Raw genomic sequence first — 27708 nt, 5'->3', positions numbered from 1 at the left:
AGGGCAATCTGAGCGTGTGGGCGGGTGATTGGGTGCCGGCAAGGGGCAGATTAGGGTCTAATCTGATGGTTAACAGTGACAGGTGGTGATAGGGGGTGATTAATGGGTGATTGATGGGTAATTAGTGGGTGTTTAGAGGAGAGAAGAGATGGAAACACTGCATTTGGGAGGTGATCTGATGTCGGATCTGCGGGCGATCTATTGGTGTGGGTGGGTGATCAGATTGCCCGCAAGGGGCAGGTTAGGGGCTGATTGATGGGTGGCAGTGACAGGGGGTGATTGACGGGTGATTGACAGGTGATTGACTGGTGATTGACAGGTGATTGACAGGTGATCAGGGGGGATAGATGCATACAGTACACGGGGGAGGGGGGGTCTGGGGGGGGGGGGTCTGGGGGAGAATCTGAGGGGTGGGGGGGTGATCAGGAGGGAGTAGGGGGCAGATTAGGGACTAAAAAAAAAATAGCGTTGACAGATAGTGACAGGGAGTGATTGATGGGTGATTAGGGGGGTGATTGGGTGCAAACAGTGGTCTGGGGGGTGTGCAGGGGGGGGGTCTGAGGGGTGCTGTGGGCGATCAGGGGGCAGGGGGGGGGGGAAATCAGTGTGCTTGGGTGCAGACTAGGGTGGCTGCAGCCTGCCCTGATGGTCCCTCGGACACTGGGACCACCAGGGCAGGAGGCAGCCAGTATAATAGGCTTTGTATACATTACAAAGCCTATTATACACTTTCCGTGCGGCGATCGGGCAGCTAGTAACCCGCCGGCGCTTCCGAACGGCCGGCGGGTTACAGCGAGCGGTGGGCGGAGCCAGTCCCCGGCGGCTGATCGCGTCACAAATGACGCGATCGCCGCATAGCCACTCCCGCAGCCGCCCCCGCCGATGGGCGTATTGCGGTCGTTTGGGCCCGGACTTTGCCGCCGCCCATCGGCTGGGGGCGGTCGTTAAGTGGTTAAGCTGCAGCTCTGCCTCCATTCGCATCTATCTCCCACAGATCTCCGCCTCCTTGCACTGAGAGGGGCCGGGAGAATTCATTCAGCTGTCATTCCTAATTGTGTATGAAGCAGAAAGAAATAAGAAACGGGGATACATGGCAGTGACTGCAAGCCATATAACTAGATATTAAGGTGTTGGGGAGGTTGTGGGCCCTGTGGCGCCTCTTAGTCTAATAGCAATCAGTGTGTGACGGCTGGGGTGGGAGGGATGGAGGGGCGCACTTTGGTGTCTCAGCCTTGGGTGCTGGACGACCTTGTCCCGGCTCTGTGTAAGTGGCTGACTTAGTCCTGACTCAGACAGGAAGTGACTACAGTGTGACCCTCACTGATAAGAAATTCCCCTTTTTATCTATTTCTTGCTCTCAGAAGCCATTTACTGCTAGGAAAGTGTTTTATAGTTGGAATTTCTTATCAATGAGGGTCACACTGTAGTTACTTCCTGTCGGAGTCAGGACGGAGTCCGCCACTTACATACCTGATATTTAACTCTTTCAGGCAGAGAAAGAAAAAAAGGAACACAGCATAGTTATTTGTGTGCTAGGCACTGTACATACACGTCTATCTGATCATGTCACATGTCACCTCGGGTATCCATTAAAGTGAAAATAGGTTGGTTTTGTATTGCAATGCTGTCCACTTCAACCTAAACTGCTCTCACATAGGGGTCCAGTTTAAAGCAGCAGGAACATCCATACTATTCCAGGAAACAAAACACACATATACCGGTATATAAGTAGATAACCACTTGTTCTACTTACACAACAGATGAATTGTATTGTCCACACTTTGATTCCAGTGAATTTTCTATCCTATGTAATAATTTGCAAGTGTCTCTGCGTCCTGTCCCTGTCCCTGTCCCTGCTTCCAGACCTGACAGTTTAGGCCCCGTTCACATTACAAACGCGGACGGTCATGCGTGCGGAACGCAACGTGTAGGAACGCACGCCATCTGCGTTTGTGTGCGTTGCGTGGCTGATCCCATCACTGAGAAGTAAACGGGACAGCCGCGTGTTTTTGCAAAAAAAGCGTGCAGCATGCATTCCCGGACCGCACAGGTCCGGAACGCATGCAGTGTGAACATCAGACAGTGCACTCTATGCGCTGTCTGATGTCGTGCGTGTCGGCCTCCCGAACGCGTTTCCAAAACGCGGCTGGAAACGCGTGCAGTGTGAACGGGGCCTTACTGTCTGTGAACCTCATTGCATTGTGGGATATAACAGCTTTTTACAACTGCCAAGCAAACAACATCTCCCTGTGTGCATATACTTTGGACAGCGATAGGGGATGGGCAATCAGGACGCGTCTTTGCACGCATTGCGGAAGGGAGGGGGCGATGCTAGCGACCGTGGCCTAGCGCCCGTTTTTTTAACGGGCGGGCTTTTTTACTAGTAATAAATAAAAAGAATGATGTTCCTTGCATTTGCCATCTTGGTTCCCTTTGACTGAAGCCAATACTGATGTCATTTGTTGAAAGTTATTATATGAGATTTATGATATGGATGATTGGGGGAGGGGGAGGAGAGGAGGGTTTGTATTTTGTTTGATTTGTTTGTTGTTTTTTTGTTAACAGGGAATAAGGGAGAAAATGGAGAAAAGGGTGTTTGATGGTATTATTGATGATGGTATCTTTGAATTTTTTGTGGATGCAGATCTTTTTCTTCCAATAAACTAAATTATATGAAAAACAATACCCCCGGCGACCCCTCCCATCGCAGGGGGCAGGAGGGGTCAGGGGCTTTGGGGCCTGTTCCTCCTACCTCTCCCCACCCGCAAGTGCAGCCAATTTGCAAGACATGTCTGACCACTGTCTGATAAATAAATGTTGTTGGCTTCTTCCACATTGAGCACTAATTCTACTTCCCTCTTCTCCTCTCAGCCGTTCCTATTGGGTCTGATGGTCGTGGCGGCGGGATCCCAGCTCATGTGGTCACTCACATGACCTATGACTTATCATAGGGCGCTGCCTCTGCTGCTCTGACCAATCACTGCAGCCCACTCACTGAACCATTGTGAGTGTCTCCGATACCTGTGCGAGCGGGACCAGAAAAATGTCTGCCACCAATCAGAAGTCGGCAACCAATTGGAAGCAGGGGATTTCCCCGCCCCCTTCAGTGTTGAAACTGGGGCCGATGCTGCCGCGGGCGGGACCCACATCATAGTTTCTGGCCAATCCTGTATTCTCCACCTACAGTATATAAAGTGCAATATTTTGCCTGATCCCTGCAGTACTCTGCATAGCAGGAGAAAGTGGCAGTGGGCAGATTTTGGACAGTAAGTGAATGGGGGAGGGTTTTCTTTTTACACACACACACACGCACACACACACACGCACGCACGCACACACACACGTACACACACACGTACACACACACACTGTACACACACACACTGTACACACACACACACACACACCATACACACACACCATACACACACACACACACACCATACACACACCATACACACACACACACACACACACACACACCATACACACACACACACACACACACACACACCATACACACACACCATACACACACACACACACACACACACCACACACACACACACACACCATACACACACCATACACACACACACACACCATACACACACACACACACACACCATACACACACACACACACCATACACACACACCATACACACACACCATACACACACACACCACACACACACCATACACACACACACCACACACACACCATACACACACACACACACACACACACACACACACACACCATACACACACACACACACACACACACACACACACACACACACCATACACACACACACATAACACACACACCATACACACACACACACACACACCATACACACACACACACACCATACACACACACCATACACACACACCATACACACACACACCATACACACACACACACACCATACACACACACCATACACACACACCATACACACACACACCATACACACACACCACACCACACCACACACACACACACACACACACACACACACACACACACACACACACACACACACACATCTTGCAATTTGACTGCATGTATTGCCAGGGTGGGGTGGGGAGCAAATAGGGACAACGGGGCCACATTTTTTTCCGTTACGCTGGGGGGCTCCCATTTTGTCTGGTTATGCCCCTAGACGAGCCAGCTTCATCCATTGATGGATTAAGATGTGATAGCAAGGGAGTAGATTTGGTGACCCTCTGGTCCTTTTGGTAAGTGGAGAGAGGGCAGAGAAGGAGGCCCCTTAAACCCACTAGGCCCCAAGAACCTGCCTAGGTTGCCTTGTTTTGTCACGTTTTGTGACTTTGCCAGGTTCACCTGAGGGTGACAGGAAAACAGCATTCAGCTTTTAAAGCCTAAAATAGCCGATAATGAATTCAAATAGCAGGAGTATGGATTCGAAGGCAGATAATACCTGTAAATCAGTGAGCAGCTCATTATGTGTTCTGTCCCTTTCCGAGCAGCCGCATGAATAAATGGAATTACATCCATAAGGCATAATCTCCACGCAGGAAAATAAAACGCTCAAAGCCCGTCTGTCATCCCGCCATTGTGTGCGCCGCCACTTGCGCTCCATTTATAGGATTTCTTTTTGTTCTGGAGCAATTTCCAGGTTCTTGTCTTTCCTACGATAAGTCTGCCTCTCTCAGCTCTTCTGCTGATTAACTCTCTGAAATGGGCTCAAAATGCAAAAGCGCAAAGAAGAAAAAAGTACCATCGGCTCAGAGAGCTCAGAGCAATGTGAGCTAGACTGCTATCTGAACAAGAAGTTATAGAAGAACTCTGCCCAGTGTAATGTGAGCTAGACTGCTATCTGAACAAGAAGTTATAGAAGAACTCCGCCCAGTGTAATGTGAGCTAGACTGCTATCTGAACAAGTAGTTATAGGAGAACTCCGCCCAGGGTAATGCGAGCTAGACTGCTATCTGAACAAGAAGTTAAAGGAGAACTCCGCCCAGTGTAATGTGAGCTAGACTGCTATCTGAACAAGTAGTTATAGGAGAACTCCGCCCAGGGTAATGCGAGCTAGACTGCTATCTGAACAAGTAGTTATAGGAGAACTCCGCCCAGTGTAATGTGAGCTAGACCGCTATCTGAACAAGTAGTTATAGGAGAACTCCACCCAGTGTAATGTGAGCTAGACTGCTATCTGAGCAAGTAGTTATAGGAGAACTCCACCCAGTGTAATGTGAGCTAGACTGCTATCTGAGCAAGTAGTTATAGGAGAACTCCACCCAGTGTAATGTGAGCTAGACTGCTATCTGAACAAGAAGTTATAGGAGAACTCCACCCAGTGTAATGTGAGCTAGACTGCTATCTGAGCAAGTAGTTATAGGCAAACTCCACCCAGTGTAATGTGAGCTAGACTGCTATCTGAGCAAGTAGTTATAGGAGAACTCCACCCAGTGTAATGTGAGCTAGACTGCTATCTGAGCAAGTAGTTATAGGAGAACTCCACCCAGTGTAATGTGAGCTAGACTGCTATCTGAACAAGTAGTTATAGGAGAACTCCGCCCAGTGTAATGTGAGCTAGACCGCTATCTGAACAAGTAGTTATAGGAGAACTCCGCCCAGTGTAATGTGAGCTAGACTGCTATCTGAACAAGTAGTTATAGGAGAACTCCGCCCAGTGTAATGTGAGCTAGACCGCTATCTGAACAAGAAGTTATAGGAGAACTCCGCCCAGTGTAATGTGAGCTAGACCGCTATCTGAACAAGTAGTTATAGGAGAACTCTGCCCAGTGTAATGTGAGCTAGACCGCTATCTGAGCAAGTAGTTATAGGAGAACTCTGCCCAGTGTAATGTGAGCTAGACTGCTATCTGAACAAGAAGTTATAGGAGAACTCCGCCCAGGGTAATGCGAGCTAGACTGCTATCTGAACAAGTAGTTATAGGAGAACTCTGCCCAGTGTAATGTGAGCTAGACTGCTATCTGAACAAGTAGTTATAGGAGAACTCCGCCCAGTGTAATGTGAGCTAGACCGCTATCTGAACAAGAAATTATAGGAGAACTCCGCCCAGTGTAATGTGAGCTAGACTGCTATCTGAACAAGTAGTTATAGGAGAACTCCGCCCAGTGTAATGTGAGCTAGACTGCTATCTGAACAAGTAGTTATAGGAGAACTCCGCCCAGTGTAATGTGAGCTAGACCGCTATCTGAACAAGAAGTTATAGGAGAACTCCGCCCAGTGTAATGTGAGCTAGACCGCTATCTGAACAAGTAGTTATAGGAGAACTCTGCCCAGTGTAATGTGAGCTAGACCGCTATCTGAACAAGAAGTTATAGGAGAACTCCGCCCAGTGTAATGTGAGCTAGACTGCTATCTGTACAAGTAGTTATAGGAGTACTCCGCTCAGTGTAATGTGAGCTAGACCGCTATCTGAACAAGGAGTTATAGGAGAACTCCGCCCAGGGTAATGCGAGCTAGACTGCTATCTGAACAAGAAGTTATAGGAGAACTCCGCCCAGGGTCATGCAAGCTAGACTGCTATCTGAACAAGAAGTTATAGAAGAACTCCGCCCAGTGTAATGTGAGCTAGACTGCTATCTGAACAAGTAGTTATAGGAGAACTCCGCCCACTGTAACGCGAGCTAGACTGCTATCTGAACAAGGAGTTATATGAGAACTCCGTTCAATGTAATGTGAGCTAGACTGCTATCTGCACAAGAAGTTATAGGAGAACTCCACCCAGTGTAATGTGAGCTAGACCGCTATCTGCACAAGAAGTTATAGGAGAACTCCGCCCAGTGTAATGTGAGCTAGACCGCTATCTGAACAAGAAGTTATAGAAAGAACTCCGCTCAGTGTAATGTGAGCTAGACTGCTATCTGCACAAGAAGTTATAGGAGAACTCCGCCCAGTGTAATGTGAGCTAGACCGCCATCTGCACAAGAAGTTATAGGAGAACTCCGCCCAGTGTAATGTGAGCTAGACTGCTATCTGCACAAGGAGGTATAGGAGAACTCCGTCCAATGTAATGTGAGCTAGACTGCTATCTGAACAAGTAGTTATAGAAGAACTCCGCCCAGTGTAATGTGAGCTAGACTGCTATCTGAACAAGTAGTTATAGGAGAACTCCGCCCAGTGTGATATGAGCTAAACCACTATCTGAACAAGAAGTTATAGGAGAACTCCGACCAGTGTAATGTGAGCTAGACCGCTAACTGAACAAGTAGTTATAGGAGAACTACGCCCAGTGTAATGTGAGCTAGACTGCTATCTGAACAAGAAGTTATAGGAGAACTCCGTCCAGTGTAATGTGAGCTAGACTGCTATCTGAACAAGAAGTTATAGGAGAACTCCGCCCAGTGTAATGTGAGCTAGACTGCTATCTGAACAAGAAGTTATAGGAGAACTCCGCTCAGTGTAATGTGAGCTAGACTGCTATCTGAACAAGAAGTTATAGGAGAACTCTGCCCAGGGTAATGCGAGCTGGACTGCTATCTGAACAAGAAGTTATAGGAGAACTCCGCCCAGTGTAATGTGAGCTAGACTGCTATCTGAACAAGAAGTTATAGGAGAACTCCGCCCAGTGTAATGTGACCTAGACTGCTATCTGAACAAGTAGTTATAGAAGAACTCTGCCCAGAGTAATGTGAGCTAGACCGCTATCTGAACAAGGAGTTATAGGAGAACTCTGCCCAGTGTAATGTGAGCTAGACTGCTATCTGCACAAGAAGTTATAGGAGAACTCCGCCCAGAGTAATGTGAGCTAGACCGCTATCTGAACAAGGAGTTATAGGAGAACTCTGCCCAGTGTAATGTGAGCTAGACTGCTATCTGAACAAGGAGTTATAGGAGAACTCCGTCCAATGTAATGTGAGCTAGACTGCTATCTGCACAAGAAGTTATAGGAGAACTCTGCCCAGTGTAATGTGAGCTAGACCGCTATCTGAACAAGAAGTTATAGAAGAACTCTGCCCAGTGTAATGTGAGCTAGACTGCTATCTGCACAAGAAATTATAGGAGAACTCCGCCCAGTGTAATGTGAGCTAGACTGCTATCCGAACAAGAAGTTATAGGAGAACTCTGCCCAGTGTAATGTGAGCTAGACTGCTATCTGAACAAGGAGGTATAGGAGAACTCCGTCCAATGTAATGTGAGCTTGACTGTTATCCGAACAAGTAGTTATAGGAGAACTCCGCCCAGGGTAATGCGAGCTAGACTGCTATCTGAACAAGGAGTTATAGGAGAACTCTGCCCAGGGTAATACGAGCTAGACTGCTATCTGAACAAGAAGTTATAGGAGAACTCCGCCCAGTGTAATGTGAGCTAGACTGCTATCTGAACAAGTAGTAATAGGAGAACTCTGCCCAGGGTAATACGAGCTAGACTGCTATCTGAACAAGAAGTTATAGGAGAACTCCGCCCAGTGTAATGTGAGCTAGACCGCTGTCTGAACAAGTAGTTATAGGAGAACTGTGACCAGGGTAATGCGAGCTAGACTGCTATCTGAACAAGAAGTTATAGGAGAACTCCGCCCAGTATAATGTGAGCTAGACTGCTATCTAAGCAAAAGTTATAGGAGAACTCCGCCCAGTGTAATGTGAGCTAGACTGCTATCTGAACAAGAAGTTATAGAAGAACTCCGCCCAGAGTAATGTGAGCTAGACCGCTATCTGAACAAGGAGTTATAGGAGAACTCCGCCCAGTGTAATGTGAGCTAGACTGCTATCTGAACAAGAAGTTATAGGAGAACTCTGCCCAGTGTAATGTGAGCTAGACTGCTATCTGAACAAGGAGTTATAGGAGAATTCCGTCCAATGTAATGTGAGCTAGACTGCTATCTGCACAAGAAGTTATAGAAGAACTCCGCCCAGTGTAATGTGAGCTAGACCGCTATCTGAACAAGAAGTTATAGAAGAACTCCGCCCAGTGTAATGTGAGCTAGACTGCTATCTGAACAAGAAGTTATAGGAGAACTCCGCCCAGTGTAATGTGAGCTAGACTGCTATCTGAACAAGAAGTTATAGGAGAACTCCGCCCAGTGTAATGTGAGCTAGACCGCTATCTGCACAAGAAGTTATAGGAGAACTCCGCCCAGTGTAATGTGAGCTAGACTGCTATCTGAACAAGGAGGTATAGGAGAACTCCGTCCAATGTAATGTGAGCTAGACTGCTATCTGAACAAGAAGTTATAGGAGAACTCCGCCCAGTGTAATGTGAGCTAGACCGCTATCTGCACAAGAAGTTATAGGAGAACTCTGCCCAGTGTAATGTGAGCTAGACCGCTATCTGCACAAGAAGTTATAGGAGAACTCCGCCCAGTGTAATGTGAGCTAGACCGCTATCTGCACAAGAAGTTATAGGAGAACTCTGCCTAGTGTTATTGGATTGGGAACTGAAGCAGAGTAACACTTGTAACATTCCTTTTTAAACTTTCCGAGCCTCTGCCCACTTAAAGTGCACCTGAACTCTTGCACAGGACAGAAGGAAAACATAGAAAAATCCACCCTGTATGTATTTAGAGAGTTTAGCCTGTCTAATGCTCCCTCATCTGTTACTGAAATTTGATCTCAGCACAGGAATCTTGGCAGCCTCGGCAGAGCAGCTAATTTGTAAACACAGGATGTTAACCCTGTATCTGCTTCCAGAAAAGCAGGAAGTAGACACTGCAGATGTATTGCAGGATTTCCATCAGCTGTAACAAATGTTTTTCCGTAAAGTTTGTTATGCTGTTGCTTATCTTTTAGAGCAGAGAGGAAGTTGTGAGATCAGGTCCACTTTAAGCGAACTATGAAGCTTGTACACAGAAAAGCAAACACTGCCACTGCCATGTCTGTACAGGACTGCGAGAACATTTGCCTCCGGAGTCACCCTTTAATCCGTGCCTTGCTAGGAATACATGGCGGTGCATGCAAGTTGCTTCATTAGCACTCTACTGCATTGCCTTGTACATCTGAAGACGTGTAACGATCTGTCAGATTTCTGCAATTAACGCTCAGCTGTGTGCTATTGTCTTCCAGTAATGGAGTCTATTTATCACCGCAAATTGGGCTGTCAGTAAACAAGATACAGCTTCAAAAAAAATGACATATCGCTTTTTACGACTTGCTGTAAAGCTAAAGGCAACGATCGAGACATTGCAATACATAAATCAGAGGCAGGCAGGTGCGTGACATTGTGTACACAGAAATACATCTAAAGGAAAATAACATCTTCCATTTATCGGTGGTGAATAAGGCAGGGGTTCTCAAACTGAGTGCCGTGGCATTTATCTCCATCCTTTGCAGGCCAGGATTTACCTCACAGGAGCCTCTAGACACAGATGTCCTGGCACCCTAGACTTCTCCCTCTATGAACCTACAAACACCTGCCGAACTGCACTGTAAGTGTGCTGGCAGGCCCAGCTGTCACTTTTCCCTTACTTCCCTTGCATGTCATAGGTAGCCACAGGTGCCCTTTGCATTAGGTATCCAGAGGTACCCTCAGTATGAAGTAGCTAGAGGTGCCCCTGACTGAAGGGAGATCTCGTTTGTGGAATGCAGAGAGCTGGGTGAGTAACCTCCCATTTACCAGTGCTGGGCCGAAATTACGTATGAGCGTAATTACGCATCGTAATTCAATGTAACTTTACGCGTAAGCGCTACGCGTAACTTACGGTCTTACGCGTAACTTACGGTCTTACGTGTAATTATTTACGCGTAAGCAGTAAAGTGGTATCGTAATTACACTGTCTACCGTAATTGCTAGGTATGCGTAATTTTACAAAGACTTACGCGTAATTTTACGCGTAATTACTAACGTAAAAACTCCCCTTTTCTAAGAGTAGCCAATCAGTCAACATACTAAGCAACCAATAGTATCTTCTCCCACCCTTCATTATATAAGCGTACGTTTTGATGCATACGAATGCTGTGTACGCAATAGCTGTCACATTGAAATATTGTCGCCATACATTGTGATAGGGACATAATTTTAACGGTGTAATAACCGGGACATATGGGCAAATACAATACGTGAGTTTTAATTATGGAGACATGTATTATTTTAAAACTATAATGGCTGAAAACTGAGAAATAATGAATTTTTTCAGTTTTTTTCTTATTCTTCCTGTTAAAATGCATTTACAGTAAAGTGGCTCTTAGCAAAATGTACCCCGCAAAGAAAGCGGAAAAAACAAGATATAGATCAGTTCATTGTGATAAGTAGTGATAAAGTTATAGGCTAATGAATGGGAGGTGAACATTGCTCAAGTGAAAACGACGGAACGAGAATGGGTTAAGCATATTTTATTCTGTTTTGGCACCTCTGTTTCTACCTTCCAAGTCCCAGGAAAAGACACATCACATCAACTATTGTATGGAATCTTCTGAATTTGCTTGTGGGGAGCGAAGGTTGCGGGGGTACAGGGCCTTGGGTTGCTTTTGCCTCAAGGCCCCACTGGAGCAAAGCATTGCTTTTGGAATTATGTATACCTTTTATTTATTTTTTTAACATTTTTATTTATTTTCAGAGAGGAGGATCTGAAAAACCTGCGCTTTGTTAAGGAGCTGACAGATGACATGGTCCTCAGAGGTGCGGGGTCCAGCAGGTACTTATACACTGCTAATCTTCTGAGAGTGTTGCTTACAGTGCATTCCTATTTCCTACATAGACCCTCTCTTAGTACTTAAAGAGGAACTGTCGTGAAAATCTTAACATTTAAAACACATACATATAACAAGTACATTTCTCCCAGAGTAAAATGAGCCATACATTACTTTTCTCCTATGTTGCTGTCACTTACAGTACGTAATAGAAATCTGACATTACCGACCGGTTTTGGGCTAGTCTATCTCTTCATGGGGGATTCTCAGCATGGCCTTTATTCTTTATAAAGACATTCCCTGAAAAAGATTTATACAAAGATGCTGGCCAGCCTCCCTGCTCACCGTACACTATTTTGCCAGTTGGATGGAGCAACTGCCATTTACTACGTGCTTTTAAAAATAAAGAAAAACCTGAGAACCCCCCCCCCCCTATGAGAAGATGAGCTAGTCCAAAATCTGTCTGTAATGTCAGATTTCTACTACCTACTGTAAGTGACAGCAACATAGGAGAAAATTAATTTATGGCTCATTTTACTCTGGGAGAAACGTACTTCTTATTTGTATGTGTTTTAAATTTTAAGATTTTCACGACAGTTCCTCTTTAAGAAACTTGGGAACACTTGGGGGTTGATTCACTATCACTATAGCTCCCCTGACTGCACACTTAACATGCCTTATCAGAGTTAACATGCCTTATCCGAGTATCATAGCGAGCGCTACGAACTTATGCCTGCTAATTGGCAATGGCGAGAGCTCCACTCGTCCTGCCCTGAGCCCCAGCGGGTCCAATCACTTTAAAGGACAGTGGCCTCAATTCACTAAGATCATGCTGGAGATAATAAGGCAAGAGAGAATTTACCTCCACACATCGATCTTGCCTTATTAAGGTGTAGAGATAAGTTTTCACAGTGAGAGAGTTATCTTATCTCTTCAGTCCTAAAGTTACCTCCTCTGTAGTTATTTTCACATGCAGTTAAGGGGCCCATACACTCAGCCGATTTTTGGCCGATCGGTTGATCAAAATCGAGTGCAAATCAATTGACCAATCAACCGATTTGCGGCCGATTTTGATCGATTTCGATCGATCTGGCAGGCTGGAAAATCTAGGTCGATCTGTTGAGATGGCTAATCATTTTGCGTTCGCCCTAATGGAAATCTGATAGCAAAGAGATGCCATCAGATCGATTTTCAATAGATTTCAAACTGAAATCTATTGGAAATCTGTTCCTAGTAAAAAATGTTCCTAGACACATCAGATAGATCAGAAATCGATCTGATTATCTATCTGCTGCTAATCTAATGAGTGTATGGCCACCTTTAATGAACAGCCTGTCTTTAACTTTAGATTTCTGTAGTTATTTTAAGGATTGAAGAGTTAACTTTAGAGATCTCTCCTTAACTTAAGGTGGCCATACACCTATAGATTTGCAGCAGATTCGACCAACAGATAGATTCCTGTCGGATTAGACTTGACAGGCATCTGACAAAAATCTATCTGATGTGAGCCACACACTAGGAACAGATTTCCAATAGATTTCAGAATGAAATCTATTGGAAATTGATCTAAATGCAGTATAGGACCATTCGATCCAATGCAACTCTATGGGCCATGGATCTGCTGCCAGCAGCAGATCAACCTAGATTTTCCATCCTTTCAGATAAATCAAATCGATCGAAATCGGCCGCAAATCGATCGAATGGTGAATTTGATAGAATCGATTTCTGATCGACCAGTGTATGGCTGAAATCGACCAGTGTATGGGCCCCTTTAGACATGAGAGTTAACTTTAGGTTTGCCTGAGGTAAATGGTTTCCTGAATACTACATGCCTCATCACCATGGTGACCACTCTAGAAATATTATTAAAGATTACATTGGCCTCAATTCACTAAGCTTATCTCCTGTCTTTAATAACGTTTCTGAGCTGTTTCTAGTGTTATCACCATGGTGATAAGGGGCTTGATTCACAAAGCAGTGATAACTGTTATGACGCTGTGAAAAACGCTTAGCGAGAAATTTAGCGTGAAAACGGTTATCACACGATTATTTTTGCACGTGATAACGTTTTCACGCTAAATTTGCGTTATCCCGCGAACGCAAAGGTTAACGCGTGAACATTCACGTTAATGCGCTAACGCAAATTTTTGCACGCAATAACTGTTTTTGCAAAGCACTTTTTCACAGCTGTAATAACTGTAATCATGGCTTTGTGAATCAAGCCCCTGGCATGTAGTAAACTTAACTGTTCTGTCTTTAAAGGGAGCCTAAACTGAGGATATGTATTTTTCCTTTTAAAATAATACCAGTTGCCTGACTCTCCTGCTGATCCTGTGTCTCTAATGCTTTCAGCCACAGCCCCTGAACAAGCATGCAGATCAGGTGCTCTCACTGAAGTCAGACTGGATTAGCTGCATGCTTGTTTCAGTTCGTGTGATTCAGCCACTACTGCAGCTAAAGATCAGCAGGACAGCCAGGCTACTAGTATATTTTAAAAGGAAACATCCATATCTCTCTCAGTTTAGGTTCCCTAAAGCTTCTCTTTTTCGGATTGCCGCCAGTAGGTCCCCTCCTCTTTTAGGCAAAAAGACCCTCTCTATGCCCTGAAAGGAAAAACCGGACATACCACCATTATGCCTATTCCGGAAATGTTTAGCAACGTTTGATTTATTCCTAGTGGACCACGATGCCCCAAGATAATGTTCAGATATCCTGGCTTTAACCACTTAACGACCGCCTAACGCCGATAGGCGTCGGCAGGTCGCCGTGGTGTTTCCATGGAAACATTCCATGTCAGTTCACGGAGGGTGTCTCCGTGAACAGCCTGCGAGCCGCGATCGAATTGTGTTTACATCATACGGTAAAGGAGATTGGCGATCCCCGGCCTCTGATTGGCCGGGGATCGCCAGCATCTGATAGGCTGAAGCCTATCAGAGGCGGCGCAGGATGGATCGCCGTCCTGTGCCGCCCAGAAAGAGGAGGGGAGGGAGGGAAAGAGTGGGAGGCTGGGAATCGCTGCGGAGGGGGGCTTTGAGGAGCCCCCCCCCGCTCGGCCACACAGAGCGGCGGCAATCAGACCCCCCCAGCAGGACATCCCCCTAGTGGGGAAAAAAGGGGGGGAAGTCTGATCGCCCTGCAGCAATCACGATCTGTGCTGCGGGCTGGAGAGCCCACGCAGCACAGATCAGCCGAAAATCCCCTGGTCGTCAAGTGGTTAAGCGGTCTTGTGGTGCAACCCACGTACTGCAGGGAACACTTTTGACAGGTAACCAAATAAATTACATTGTTTGTATTGCAATTGTTGATAAAGTGTTTAAAGGAATACTTAAGTCATTTAAAAAAAATGACTTTTACTCACCTGGGGCTCCCCTCAGCCCCCTGCAGCTGAACGGTGCCCTCGCCGTGTCCCTCCGATGCGGCTGGTCTCGCCGGCGGCCACTTCCGGTTTGGCCGTCACCGGCCGACAGGCTGTGAACGCGGCTGATTATCCGCGTCCCCGGACGCAATAGCATTATAGAGGGCGCTATTGCGTCCGGGGACACGGATAATCAGCCGCGTTCACAGCCTGTCGGCCGGTGACGGCCAAACTGGAAGTGGCCGCCGGCGAGACCAGCCGCATCGGAGCGACACGGCGAGGGCACCGCTCAGCTGCAGGGGGCTGAGGGGAGCCCCGGGTGAGTAAAAGTCTTTTTTTTTTTAATGACTTAACCTGCTGGGCGGTCTGGACGAGCTCAGCTCGTCCAGTACCGCCGGAGCCTGCCGCTCAGGCCCTCCTGGGCCGATTTGGCTCAAGTAAAAAGCAGCACACGCAGCCGGCACTTTGCCAGCCGTGTGTGCTGCCTGATCGCCGCCGCTCTGCGGCGATCCGCCGCGAGCAGCGGCGAAAGAGGGTCCCCCCAGCCGCTTGAGCCCAGCGTAGCCAGAACAAAAAGTTCCGGCCAGCGCTAAGGGCTGGATCGGAGGCGGCTGACGTCAGGACGTCGGCTGACGTCCATGACGTCACTCCGCTCGTCGCTATGGCGACGAGGGAAGCAAAACAAGGAAGTCCGCTCATTGCGGCCTTCCTTGTTTATTCTGGGCGCCGGAGGCGATTGGAAGAACGCCTCTGGAGCGCCCTCTAGTGGGCTTTCATGCAGCCAACTTTCAGTTGGCTGCATGAAATAGTTTTTTTTTTATTAAAAAAAAAAACCTCCCGCAGCCTCCCTGGCGATCTTATCAGAACGCCAGGCAGGTTAAGTATTCCTTTAAGCGTACATTTATACCCATTTGTAAGGGATTCAACCATCTGTGTTCTGTTATGCACAGCACAGTAATGGCATGTGGGGGCACCTCACCTATAAGACCCTGTTGTTGTCAACCAGATAGTTGGTTTATCATCGGGGCCAAACAAACTTCAAGATAACGTGTTCCCAATTGTGGGGGCTCGTCTGCTAGCAAAGTTCACGCCACTCTGCAGAAAAGGCCGTAAGTCTCCATCCCCCTCCAAAATGGGCAGATATTTGGCAATAATGCGTTCAATATCCCGGAATTCGGAGCTATATGTGGTGACGAAAACAGGTCTTTCCGCAGAGTTGGCTCCAGAGGCAGATCCACGCACCAATTGGTCCCTAGGGATCGATAGGGCACGTCTTTTGCCTTTTTCTATCGTCCATCTAGGGTATCCCCTCTCATGCAAACGTCTCATAACTATGAGGAATTCATGTTGTAGGGTGAAATCATCCAAGCAATTACGGCACGCCCGAATGAATTCACCCACCGGAATCGCTCGGATGGTGTGCGCAGGATGGCAGCTATTTGCCCGCAAAGTAGAATTGCCTGCACATTGTTTCCTGTACGTCTTGCTGTGAATGGTGTTGGAGTCTATACAACCCATTAAAGTCAAGGCCAAGTAGTCGATGGAGAGTTGCTGCCAAGTGTGGGTGAATTGCAAGTTTAAAGCACCACTATCGCAAAAAATGTTTAATATATGTAAACACATACAAATAAGAAGTACATTTCTTTGGGATTAAAATGAACCATAAATTACTTTTCTCCTATGTTGCTGTCACTTACAGTAGGTAGTAGAAATCTGACATTACCGACAGGTTTTTGGGCTAGTCCATCTCTCCATAGGGGATTCTCAGCATGGCCTTTATTCTTTATAAAGACGCTTCCTGAAAAGGATTTATACAAAGATGCTGGCCAGCCTCCCTGCTCGCTGCACACTTTTTTGGCAGTTGGACGGAGAAACTGTCATTCACTAAGTGCTTTTGAAAATAAAGAAGAAAACCTTGAGAATCCCCCATGAAGACATGAGTCCAAAACCTGTCGGTAATGTACCCACTGTAAGTGACAGCAACATAGGAGAAAAGTAATTTATGGATCATTTTACTCTGAAATAAATGTACTTCTTATTTGTATGTGTTTACCTGTATTTTAAATTTTACAATTTTCACAATAGTGGTCCTTTAAGCAATTTTTGGGTGAGATTTGCGATTTCTAGTGGGCCCCAGGCCTTACTCTTTTCACAAATCTTTGTGTTTTAATGTACTTTATTTTCTTTTCAGCGCTATAGACCACGTATTACAAGATCACCTATACAGAAGAAACCATGATATTGCTGTGGTAGGTTCCTTTTTTCCCTCTCTTTGACAAAAATATCCTTTTGGAGAGGGAATAGGGGGGGGGGGGGTTATGGTTTGGCTTCAGGAAAAGGGTTTTAGGGTTAGGTGTCAGGAAGAGGGGTTTAAGGGTTAAGCATCAGGAAAAGGGTTTTAGGGTTAGTTGTCAGGAAGGGGGGTTTTAGGGTTAGGTGTCAGGAAGGGGTGTTTTAGGGTTAGGCATCAGGAAAAGGGTTTTAGGGTTAGTTGTCAGGAAGGGGGGTTTTAGGGTTAGGCATCAGGAAGGGGGGTTTTAGGGTTAGGTGTCAGGAAGGGGGGTTTTAGGGTTAGGTGTCAGGAAGGGGAGTTTTAGGGTTAGGTGTCAGGAAGGGGGGTTTTAGGGTTAGTTGTCAGGAAGGGGGGTTTTAGGGTTAGGCGTCAGGAAGGGGGGTTTTAGGGTTAGGCGTCAGGAAGGGGGGTTTTAGCGGAGCAGTGCTTTTCAGCGTAGGAAGATTTGAGCGCAGCCGGCGCCACCATAGACTGCAATAGGAATTACAGATATAGCGGCGCTCAGTGAGTAACGACGGCGCTGTCAGAAGACGGAGCCGAAGTTGCTTTAAAAACACAAAAATTCGGCCTCCAGCAATAGCTGGAAGCCGAATTATATCATTCCCCATCATCCATGGCAGCCTGGAGGGGGAATAGTATTTAACATGGCCGGGACTTGTGCGGCAGCAGGATCAGCCATATACCGGCTGTATCCTGTGCCCAAGTCTACCGGCACTGATTTCAAATGTATGCGAGTTTTAGGGTTAGGCGTCAGGAAGGGGGGTTTTAGGGTTAGGCGTCAGGAGGGGGGTTTTAGGGTTAGGCGTCAGGAAGGGGAGTTTTAGGGTTAGATGTCAAGAAGGGGGGTTTTCGGGTTAAGCATCAGGAAGGGGGGGGGGGGGGTTAGGGTTAGGCATCGGAGGGGAGAGCAGGGTTAGGTTAAGTTGTAGTAAAATATTGTTACTATACAGTGGGTTCCGAAAGTTTGGGCAACCTTGTTAATCGTCATGATTTCCCTGTATAAATCGTTGGTTGTTACAATAAAAAATGTGAGTAAAATATATCATATAGGTGACACACTCAGTGATATTTGAGAAGTGAAATGAAGTTTATTGGATTTACAGAAAGTGTGCAATAATTCTTTAAACAAAATTAGGCAGGTGCATAAAATAAAAATAAATCAATCAATATTTAGTAGTAGCATAAAATAAAAATAAATCAATCAATATTTAGTAGATCCTCCTTTTGCAGAAATTACAGCCTCTAAATGCTTCCTGTAGGCTCCAATGAGAGTCTAGATTCTGGTTGAAGATATTTTGGAACACTCTTCCTTACAAAACTTCTCTAGTTCATTCAGGTTTGATGGCTTCCAAGCATAGACAGTTCTCTTTAACTCACACCACAGATTTTCAATTATTTTCAGGTCTGGGTACTGAGTGGCCATTCCAGAACTTTGTACTTGTTCCTCTGCATAAATGTCTAAAGGGGCATACAGACATGCGACTAAAGTCGTTGGTAACGAACGACTAACGATCGTTTATAACGACGATCGTTACAAAATAACCGCTAACGATCGTTAAGGGTAACGATCAGCGACTGAAGTCGTTGCAAACTGGAAATCCGTCCTGGCGGATTTTTTGTAACGACGATCGTTAGCAAAAGTACGTGTGTATGCTGATCGTTACAAAAACGATCGTTCGTTAAGTACCGTACATGCGCAGACAGAGAGAGAGAGACAGAGAGATGTATATAGATATATATATATATATATATATATATAGATGTAGATAGATGTATAGAGATATATAGATATATGTTGACATAGATAGAGATATATCTATCTATATCTCTCTCTCCCTGTGTGTGTATATATATATATATATATATATATATATATATATATATATATATATATATATATATGTACGCAACTTCCTCTTTCCTACTGGCCATTAACAATGACGTTCGTTCCGGGTTCATTGATCTGAATAACGTTTAGCATACTAGATGCGCTGTATCATACCTTCGTCACTTCCGCATCGTTCGTTCGGAAACGATCTGATCGTTTCCCACTTTCAACACCTCTTTACTAACGACCTTTTCATTTCTCTCCTTAATTGATCGTTCGTCGTTGCTTACGAACGATCGTTATCGCATGTCTGTACGTAGCTTTAGTGGATTTTGAGTAGTGTTTAGGGTCGTTGTCTTGTTGAAAGATCCAGCCCCGGTGCAGCTTCAACTTTGTCACTGATTCCTGGACATTGGTCTCCAGAATCTGCTGATACTGAGTGGAATCCATGCGTCTCTTAACTTTGACAAGATTCCCAGTCCCTGCACTGGCCACACAGCCCCACAGCATGATGGAATCACCACCATATTTTACTGTAGGTAGCAGGTGTTTTTCTTAGAATGCTAACGCCCCTTGTTATGCCCAAATAACTCAATTTTAGTTTCATCAGTCCACAGCACCTTATTCCAAAATGAAGCTGGCTTGTCCAAATGTGCTTTAGCATACCTCAAGCGGCTCTGTTTGCGCTTTGGGCGGGGAAAAGGCTTCCTTTGCATCACTCTCGCATACAGCATCTCCTTGTGTAATGTGCGGTGAATGGTTGAACGATGTACAGTGACTCCATCTGCAGCAAGATGATGTTGTAGGTCTCTGGTGCTGGTCTGTGGGTTGCCTCCAACTGTTCTCCCCATTCGTCGCTTCTGTTTATCCAAGATTTTTCTTGATCTGCCACTTCGAGCCTTAACTTGACCTGAGCCTGTAGTCTTCCATTTCCTCAATATGTTCCTTCCTAACTGTGGAAACAGACAGCTGAAATCTCTGAGACAGCTTTCTGTATCCTTCCTCTAAACGATGATATTGAACAATCTTTGTCTTCAGGTCATTTGAGAGTTGTTTTGAGACCCCCTGTGTTACTAATCTTCAGAGAAAATTAAAAAGGGGAGGAATCTTACAACTGACCCCTCTTTTTCATAATTGGATTCACCTGTGTATGTAGGTCAGGGGTCACTAAGCTTACCAAGCCAATTTGAGTTCCGATAATTAGTTCTAAAGGTTTTGGAATCAATAAAATGACAACAGTGCCCAAATGTATGCACCTGCCTAATTTTGTATAAACAATTATTTTTCCTTTCCTTAAATCCAATAAACTTAATTTCACTTCTCAAATATCATTGTGTGTGTCTCCTATATGATATATTTAACTGACGTTTTTTATCGTAACAACCAACGATTTATACAGGAAAATCATGACGATTAGCAAGGTGGCCCAAACTTTCACATCCCACTGTATACCAATATTTTATTACAGTACACTATTTATACGTTACATTTTTATCACACTATTTACACTTTAAAAACAAAGACTATCAGTAGATACTCAAGATAATTGTATTAATGAAAATGGGCATCTATTTTTCCTTACGCCTCTATTTCATGCACGCGTGATAACACATGGTTTCTGCTGCTTGGTCAGCAGCTGGATTTCCTCAGCTTTTCCACCTCCCGGTCCGACGCTGCACCAATCAAAACTCTCAAAAAAAAGTTGCTTGTTCCTTTCCATACCATCCAAAACTAAAGATTAAAAAAAAAAAACTGTATTGGATTTAATTGGCTTTAAAGTTGTGCCTGCATTTCATGAGAGCGGGGCCACAACCAGACAGATTCTTCATAATCTAGTACTGTGATAAATGTCATCTGTTACTTTTCACCGTCTGTCCACGAATATTAAAAACCATCTCCCTCAGTGCTATCGAGTGTATAATTAAACTGATCCAGCCCGTCCTGCCAAGGCGATTTCTGCATTATTTTTCTCCAGTTTGGCTTCTTGATGTCGCGAGGAGGCAGAGATTGGCGCTCACCCCACCCTCCTCTCCGAGATGAGATGTGCGTGAGATTATTTTTAGCAGTCGGCGAGAGACTCGTTCATCGGGAGACTGTTACTGTTTCTAATTGATTTTGTAGTAAAATACGGATCATAATTAAAACGTTCATGCATAATAACATTTTAGCTAACAAACAGCAGCTTATGGCAAGAGGTTTACCTTGCGCTGCTCAAAGATTTAATGAATAATTCAGGCCAGCTGTCTCTCAAAGCGTGTGCGCGTGCCACGACCGTGACCGGCGGATTTCAGGTCTATTATGGGGTAACTACCAGCTAAATCTGCACTTGAAACGCAAAAAGGCGTATAAGAGCTGTTCTGTGCCAGACGATACAGAACTCGAGGGCAAGACCTGTGCGGGCATCAAGTAGTTGGATTGTTCCAAATGCGAATTACAAGTTTGGGAGAAAGTAATCAAAAGTTGGCAACGAGACACGCCCTAAATGGACAGGAGCGTAACTACAAACCATTAGGGGTGATCTAAGCAGCCGAATTCCAGATTTGTCAGAATTTTGAGATCTGTTTGGTAAATCTGAGTTTTGCGGCGTTCTGACATTTTATATTGAAATCAATGGCTTCAAATTTTGTGATTAAAGTGGAACTCCCATTTCACGCTGACTGGCAGAAAAAAACGGTCAGTTCGCAGATCCTAACGGAACAGATCTTAACGGATGCAAACGGATCCAGTGTTAACCTATGGATCCGTTCACATTGGTCTGTCCGCTGAATGGACCGCAAATTTGGTTCTGCAGCAATTTTTCGGGACCGCTGAGCCCCGAATAGGGATGGTCGGAAATGCCAGTTTCCAATTCCGCAGTAAATCCGCATTCCGCCATTGCCAAATACCGATTCCGCTTCCAATTTCCGCATTCCAATGCGGAATTTCCGCATTCCGATGCGGAATTTCCACCGGAAATCGCGGAAATTCCACCCGACTTTAACATTGATTTTATTAAAAACTATAAGGTCTTTTTGAAAACCTTTTTTTGCATCTTGTTCACAAGATTCTGTTTAATAATCCCTGAAAATTTGGTGTTTCTAGGGGGCTTTGCTATTAACCGTTAAAGTCGGCGGATTTTTACTGTAATGTAAATGCAGAAAATAGGCAGATGCGGATTTTCTGCATTTTACATTATAGTAAAAATCCGCTGACTTTAGCGGTTGATAGCAAAGCCCCCGTAAGGCCCAGAACAAGGCCCAGAACAAGATGCAAAAACATTTTTTCAAAAAGACCTTATAGTTTTTGAGAAAATCGATGTTAAAGTCGGGCGGAATTTCCGCGATTTCCGGCGGAAATTTCCGCGATTTCCAGCGGAATTAAAAACAATGGTGCACAAGCCAGCCTGGGGCCCAGGGAACTCTCACTGCCCGGGGCCTCAGAACTAGCATGTAACACCATATGTGAGCGCAGTCAAGCCCTGGAGCTGCCACCCCCAAGAGCCTGTCCCCAACTGCTCTGAAACTTACCAAACACACAAAGAGGGAAATACTCACTCCCAAACAGTCCTCTGCTGCTTTATAAAGCCTGCAGGCTGCTTATAAGCCAATAAGAAGTGCACACACACGTTACACCGAGTCTGCAGTGATTAATCAAGCAGAAGCTGACCAGGTCAGCCAATCGTTGGAGAGGGCTTCAGTTGCATATAGACAATGGCTATATGACCAGCAGGGGGCACCAGCGTGCAGGATATTCCCTCTCATCTGCCCCCCTCCTAACTAAACTGCATGGGAATCTACAATAAAATTAAAAACAATGGTGCACAAGCCAGCCTGGGGCCCCGGGAACTCTCACTGCCCGGGCCCCAGAACCAGCATGTAACACCATATGTGAGCGCAGTCAAGACCTGGAGCTGCCACCCCCAAGAGCCTGTCCCCAACTGCTCTGAAACTTACCAAACACACAAAGAGGGAAATACTCACTCCCAAACAGTCCTCTGCTGCTTTATAAAGCCTGGGGCCCCGGGCAGTGAGAGTTCCCGGGGCCCCAGGCTGGCTTGTGCACCATTGTTTTTAATTTTATTGTAGATTCCCATGCAGTTCAGTTAGGAGGGGGGCAGATGAGAGGGAATATCCTGCACGCTGGTGCCCCCTGCTGGTCATATAGCCATTGTCTATATGCAACTGAAGCCCTCTCCAACGATTGGCTGACCTGCTCAGCTTTTGCTTGATTAATCACTGCAGACTAGGTGTAACGTGTGTGTGCACTTCTTATTGGCTTATAAGCAGCCTGCAGGCTTTATAAAGCAGCAGAGGACTGTTTGGGAGTGAGTATTTCCCTCTTTGTGTGTTTGGTAGATTTCCGGCGGAAATCCGCCTAACGCACTTGCATTACCGATTTCCGCATTCCGATGCGGAAATGCAATTTCCGATCGGAATTTCGGAAATTGCATTTCCGCGGATTCCGAATGAGCATCCCTAGCCCCGAAGCCCTGCATTGGGGGCAATGAGATCATGGAACGTTCCCACAAGAAATCTTTACCTTTTCTCAAATAGATCATAAGGGGGGTCTGTATGGCTGATATTGGGCTCAATTCACAAAGCCATGCTAACACTTAGCACGGCAGAGAAAAGCCGCTTTGCACGTGCTAACATGCGTGTAAAGGTTTGCGCGCAAACATTTCACGCGCAAGGTATCGTGATCTGCAGTGACTTCACGTGATAATGATACTTAGCACGCAAAGTCACTGCAGATCTCACGAGCGGAATGTATATCTTGAATTAGTGTATATATTAAATTATGCGACGCGCGTAAAACTTTTGCGCGCGATGCGTTACAGTACCGCACATGTTAATGTAAGCACCATTTATAATTTCATTACCAAACTCTATCTACTGAGCGGGCGAAGCGCCATTGATTTCAAAGGCATACCGCACCTTTTCCAGCTGCCAAGCAAGCAGTATCTCCCTCTGTGCATAGAACTCTCAGTAATGACCATTCTGTACAGATCACCTGGCAGAACTAAAGAGGTCACCACCAGTGTTCTATTTCAGAATGTAAATCAGGGAGAGGAAGAAGCCCCAGGTAAGTGAATTTCAACTTTTTCCCCACTAAGACATTTCCTTTAATGCTCCTTTACACCATGTATGTTGCGTCGTGGCGCAACAGACAATATAATTGCATCACAAAAAACAATAAGAAACAACCTGGTGGAAGTTAAAGTGGAGCTGAACCTTTTCACAGGAAAGAAGGAAAACATAGATAAATGCACCCTGTGTGTAGTTAGAGAGTTTAGCCTGTCTAATTCCCCCTCATCTGTGACTAATCACCACTGGAATTTGATCTCTCAGTTGGGTCAGCTGACTGCCTCGGCGGAGCAGCTAATTTATAAACACAGGATGTTAACCATATGTCTGCTTCCATGAAAGCAGGAAGTAGACATCCTGCAGATTTATTGCAGGATTTTTATCAGCTACAATGAAGAAATGTTTTTCTGTAAAGGTTATAATGCTGTTGTGTATGTTTTAGAGGAAGTTTTTCGTTAAAGTGAACCTCCGGACTAAAAATCTACTCAGCAGAACTGAAAAGGCTTGGTGTTTCTTTAACAGTTTCACAGCATCAGAACTCTGTTTTTCTTACCAAAGCATAATTTTTAGCTGCATTTTTAGCTAAGCTCCACCCATCAAAGAAAACTGCCCGGGCTTTTTTCCCTGATGCTGTGCAAAGCATGATGGGATTTCCTATGTTGTTATTCACGTTGCCTAGCAACTGGGAGGGGTGATCAGCACACAGGAACAGTTGGTCAAACATTTACCTGTTCTTTTAAAACAGGATGTGTAAGAGATTATATTACCCATCTATTTTAATTAACATAACTAATGTAACTTAATGACAGTATATTTGTTTAGGCTGAAGTTCCTCTTTAACAACAATAAACTCCCTGTTGTTAGAAACTATAATAAATCCCGCTGAGCTGAACTGCAGCTAGTCAGTAGGCTCTTCAGGATGCGCAGTGCAGCATAGAGAGTGTGAAAGTGGCCTCATTCTGGGCTGCCGCTGGTTCAGTGTTCTCTCTACTTGTACTGATAAGCATCTCATCTATACTTCCTGACAATGGCCTGCCACGTACCTGCGGCCTCCTCACCCCTGATAAACATGCACATGTCGCTGGACTCGTTAGCGGCGGCGTGTAGCTGCAGACTGGACCTTTCCCTGTCACCTGTCTCTGCGGATGGCGGTCAGACCTCATCGCTAATGAATGCCTGTCTGCAGAGGAGGCGGCGCAGCAGACACTAATAATCAAACAAGCTGCCAAGGGGAGACTTTACAGGGAAAACAAGGTGAGGCGACGCGCTGAAAAGGTCAATGCTAACAAGCGGCCGCGGCAGTCAGAGACCTGGAGATAAAATGCGGATATTTGTCACCGAGATTTAAGGCCACTTTCACGTAAACCCGTGACATATTAACCTAATAAAACCAGCATAATAAGTCAAAAGTAAGCCGTGAAAACAACCTGCCTTCGGTAATAAATCCCCTGTTATTTTCAATGCATGCTGTTGTGGAGATGTATCTGTTGTGTTGGTACTTCTGGCCTGTAGATGGCACTGTGATACTGTATGGCAGCATAAGATTATCCAGACTGTTGTAGATGGTTGGTTCCTGTTTTATGCATGCTAAAGAAACAGAGGAAAATATTGCATTATTTATATAGAGGGCTGCTGAAAGCCTGTAAATAAACCTAGTTCCAGTTATTCTGCTTCCTTGATTACCGAACACAACAATATCTTAACAGGACCACAGGGGGAAATGGCAGCGCTTCCAAATGCAGGCTGCACCCGAATTGACTAGCTGCATAGATGTGCAGAGCCCACACACGGGCCGATTACACAACTTGCATTGAAAACAGATGCAGTGAATGGAGGATGTTACTTCCAAAAACAGTTTGCACACAGATGGTTCAGTACTAGACTCTTCCACCACGTTGAGGGGTCCCCAGGGAAGAGACCTAACCTCTAACTGAGAATTAAACATAGTGTAAACCTGGAGTAGGTAGGCATAAAATGTTCTACACATTTTAAAGAGAACAGCAAAGTTTTCTCTTAGGAGATTATTTTCTAGAAGCGGGAAAATATTATTCTGAGTATTTTCTTGCTTGCTGGTTGCCTGTAAAGCATTGGGTTCATTCCAATTCACTTTTCCTCCTCTGTTTTTTCCTAGGTGATATTTTTCACATTATAAATAAAATGCCTCTAAAAGGCAGTAGATAAAAATGAAATTGGTACTTACCTGGGACTTCCTCCAGCCCACCGTAGGCCGCGTGGTCCCCCAGCATCCTTCTGGCTCCTCTGCCGGTCCCGCTGGCGACTTCATTACCGGCGACTAACGGGCCAAGTGTCGGTCCAACACTTCCTGAACGGTGAGGCATTCGCGGTTCAGAGTTAAAAAAACACGCATGCGCAGGACTGTCACGCCAGCTGTCGTGATGCCGCGTAGCGGCCGAGCCTAATGACCATTCAGGAAGTGTCGGGCCGACACTCGGCCCGGGTGTCACCGGTAATAAAGTCGTCAGCAGGACTGGCAGAGGAGCCAGGAGGATGCCGGGGGACCTCGCAGCCTACAGTGGGCTGGAGGAAACCCCAGGTAAGTACCGATTTCATTTTTATCTATTGCGCAGGGTCCCTTTAAGCCACCAGCAAGCAAGAAAATGCTCAGAATAATTTTGACATTACTTTTTTAACTAAGGTATGTTTTAGTACTTTTTCAATAGTAGAGTGCAAAAGTTATTTTAAGGGCTCTTACACAGTGGGACATTGAGTTGCAGGGGACGTTAAGGTCGCATAACGTTCCCTTAACGCAACGCATGGTGGTGCTAAAGGTGGACGCTACATAGAGCCGCGTTATGCCTCTCTTGATGCGCCGTTTTAGTTCTATAGAAACGGCAATGATTCATATGAATCATTGCTAGCAGGCAGAGAACCGAGAATGATTCATATGAATCATTGCTAGCAGGCAGAGAACCGAGAATGATTCATATTAATCACTGCTAGCAGGCAGAGAACAGAGAATGATTCATATGAATCATTGCTAGCAGGCAGAGAACCAAGAATGATTCATATGAATCATTGCTAGCAGGCAGAAACCGAAAATTCATATGAATCATTGCTAGCAGGCAGAGAACCGAGAATGATTCAAATGAATCATTGCTAGCAGGCAGAGACCAGAGAATGATTCATATGAATCATTGCTAGCAGGCAGAGAACCGAGAATGATTCATATGAATCATTGCTAGCAGGCAGAGAACCGAGAATGATTCATATTAATCACTGCTAGCAGGCAGAGAATGATTCATATGAATCATTGCTAGCAGGCAGAGAATGATTCATATGAATCATTGCTAGCAGGCAGAAACCGAGAATGATTCATATGAATCATTGCTAGCAGGCAGAAAACCGAGAATGATTCATATGAATCATTGCTAGCAGGCAGAAAACCGAGAATGATTCATATGAATCATTGCTAGCAGGCAGAGAACCGGCATTGCAGTGCAGTGAATATTAATTAGCCATGTGGCTAGGCAAAATAGCGGACTCTCCCCTCCTCCACACAAAAAACAATAAAACAACATTACTGAGCATGTGCAAACAGTGTAACGCAGCTAAAACCACCTATAACGCACAGCATGCAG

General features: G+C 45.4%; 1 protein-coding gene across 1 annotated transcript in view; it reads left to right on the top strand.

Annotated features, from left to right (window-relative positions):
- Positions 1-27708, top strand: part of LOC137504866 (spermatogenesis-associated protein 7 homolog) — a 220918-nt gene that overhangs the window by 169553 nt on the left and 23657 nt on the right. Inside the window, exons 7-9 of the mRNA XM_068233460.1 lie at positions 11498-11575; positions 17117-17174; positions 24077-24107. Coding sequence (XP_068089561.1) covers positions 11498-11575; positions 17117-17174; positions 24077-24107 — 167 coding nt within the window. The remainder of the gene's footprint in view (positions 1-11497; positions 11576-17116; positions 17175-24076; positions 24108-27708) is intronic.

The sequence above is a fragment of the Hyperolius riggenbachi genome, chromosome 4 (genome assembly GCF_040937935.1).
Source record: "Hyperolius riggenbachi isolate aHypRig1 chromosome 4, aHypRig1.pri, whole genome shotgun sequence".
Lineage (NCBI taxonomy): Eukaryota > Metazoa > Chordata > Amphibia > Anura > Hyperoliidae > Hyperolius > Hyperolius riggenbachi.
The sequence above is the reverse complement of the archived record's forward strand: the minus strand, read 5'-3'. Positions and strand labels throughout refer to the sequence as shown.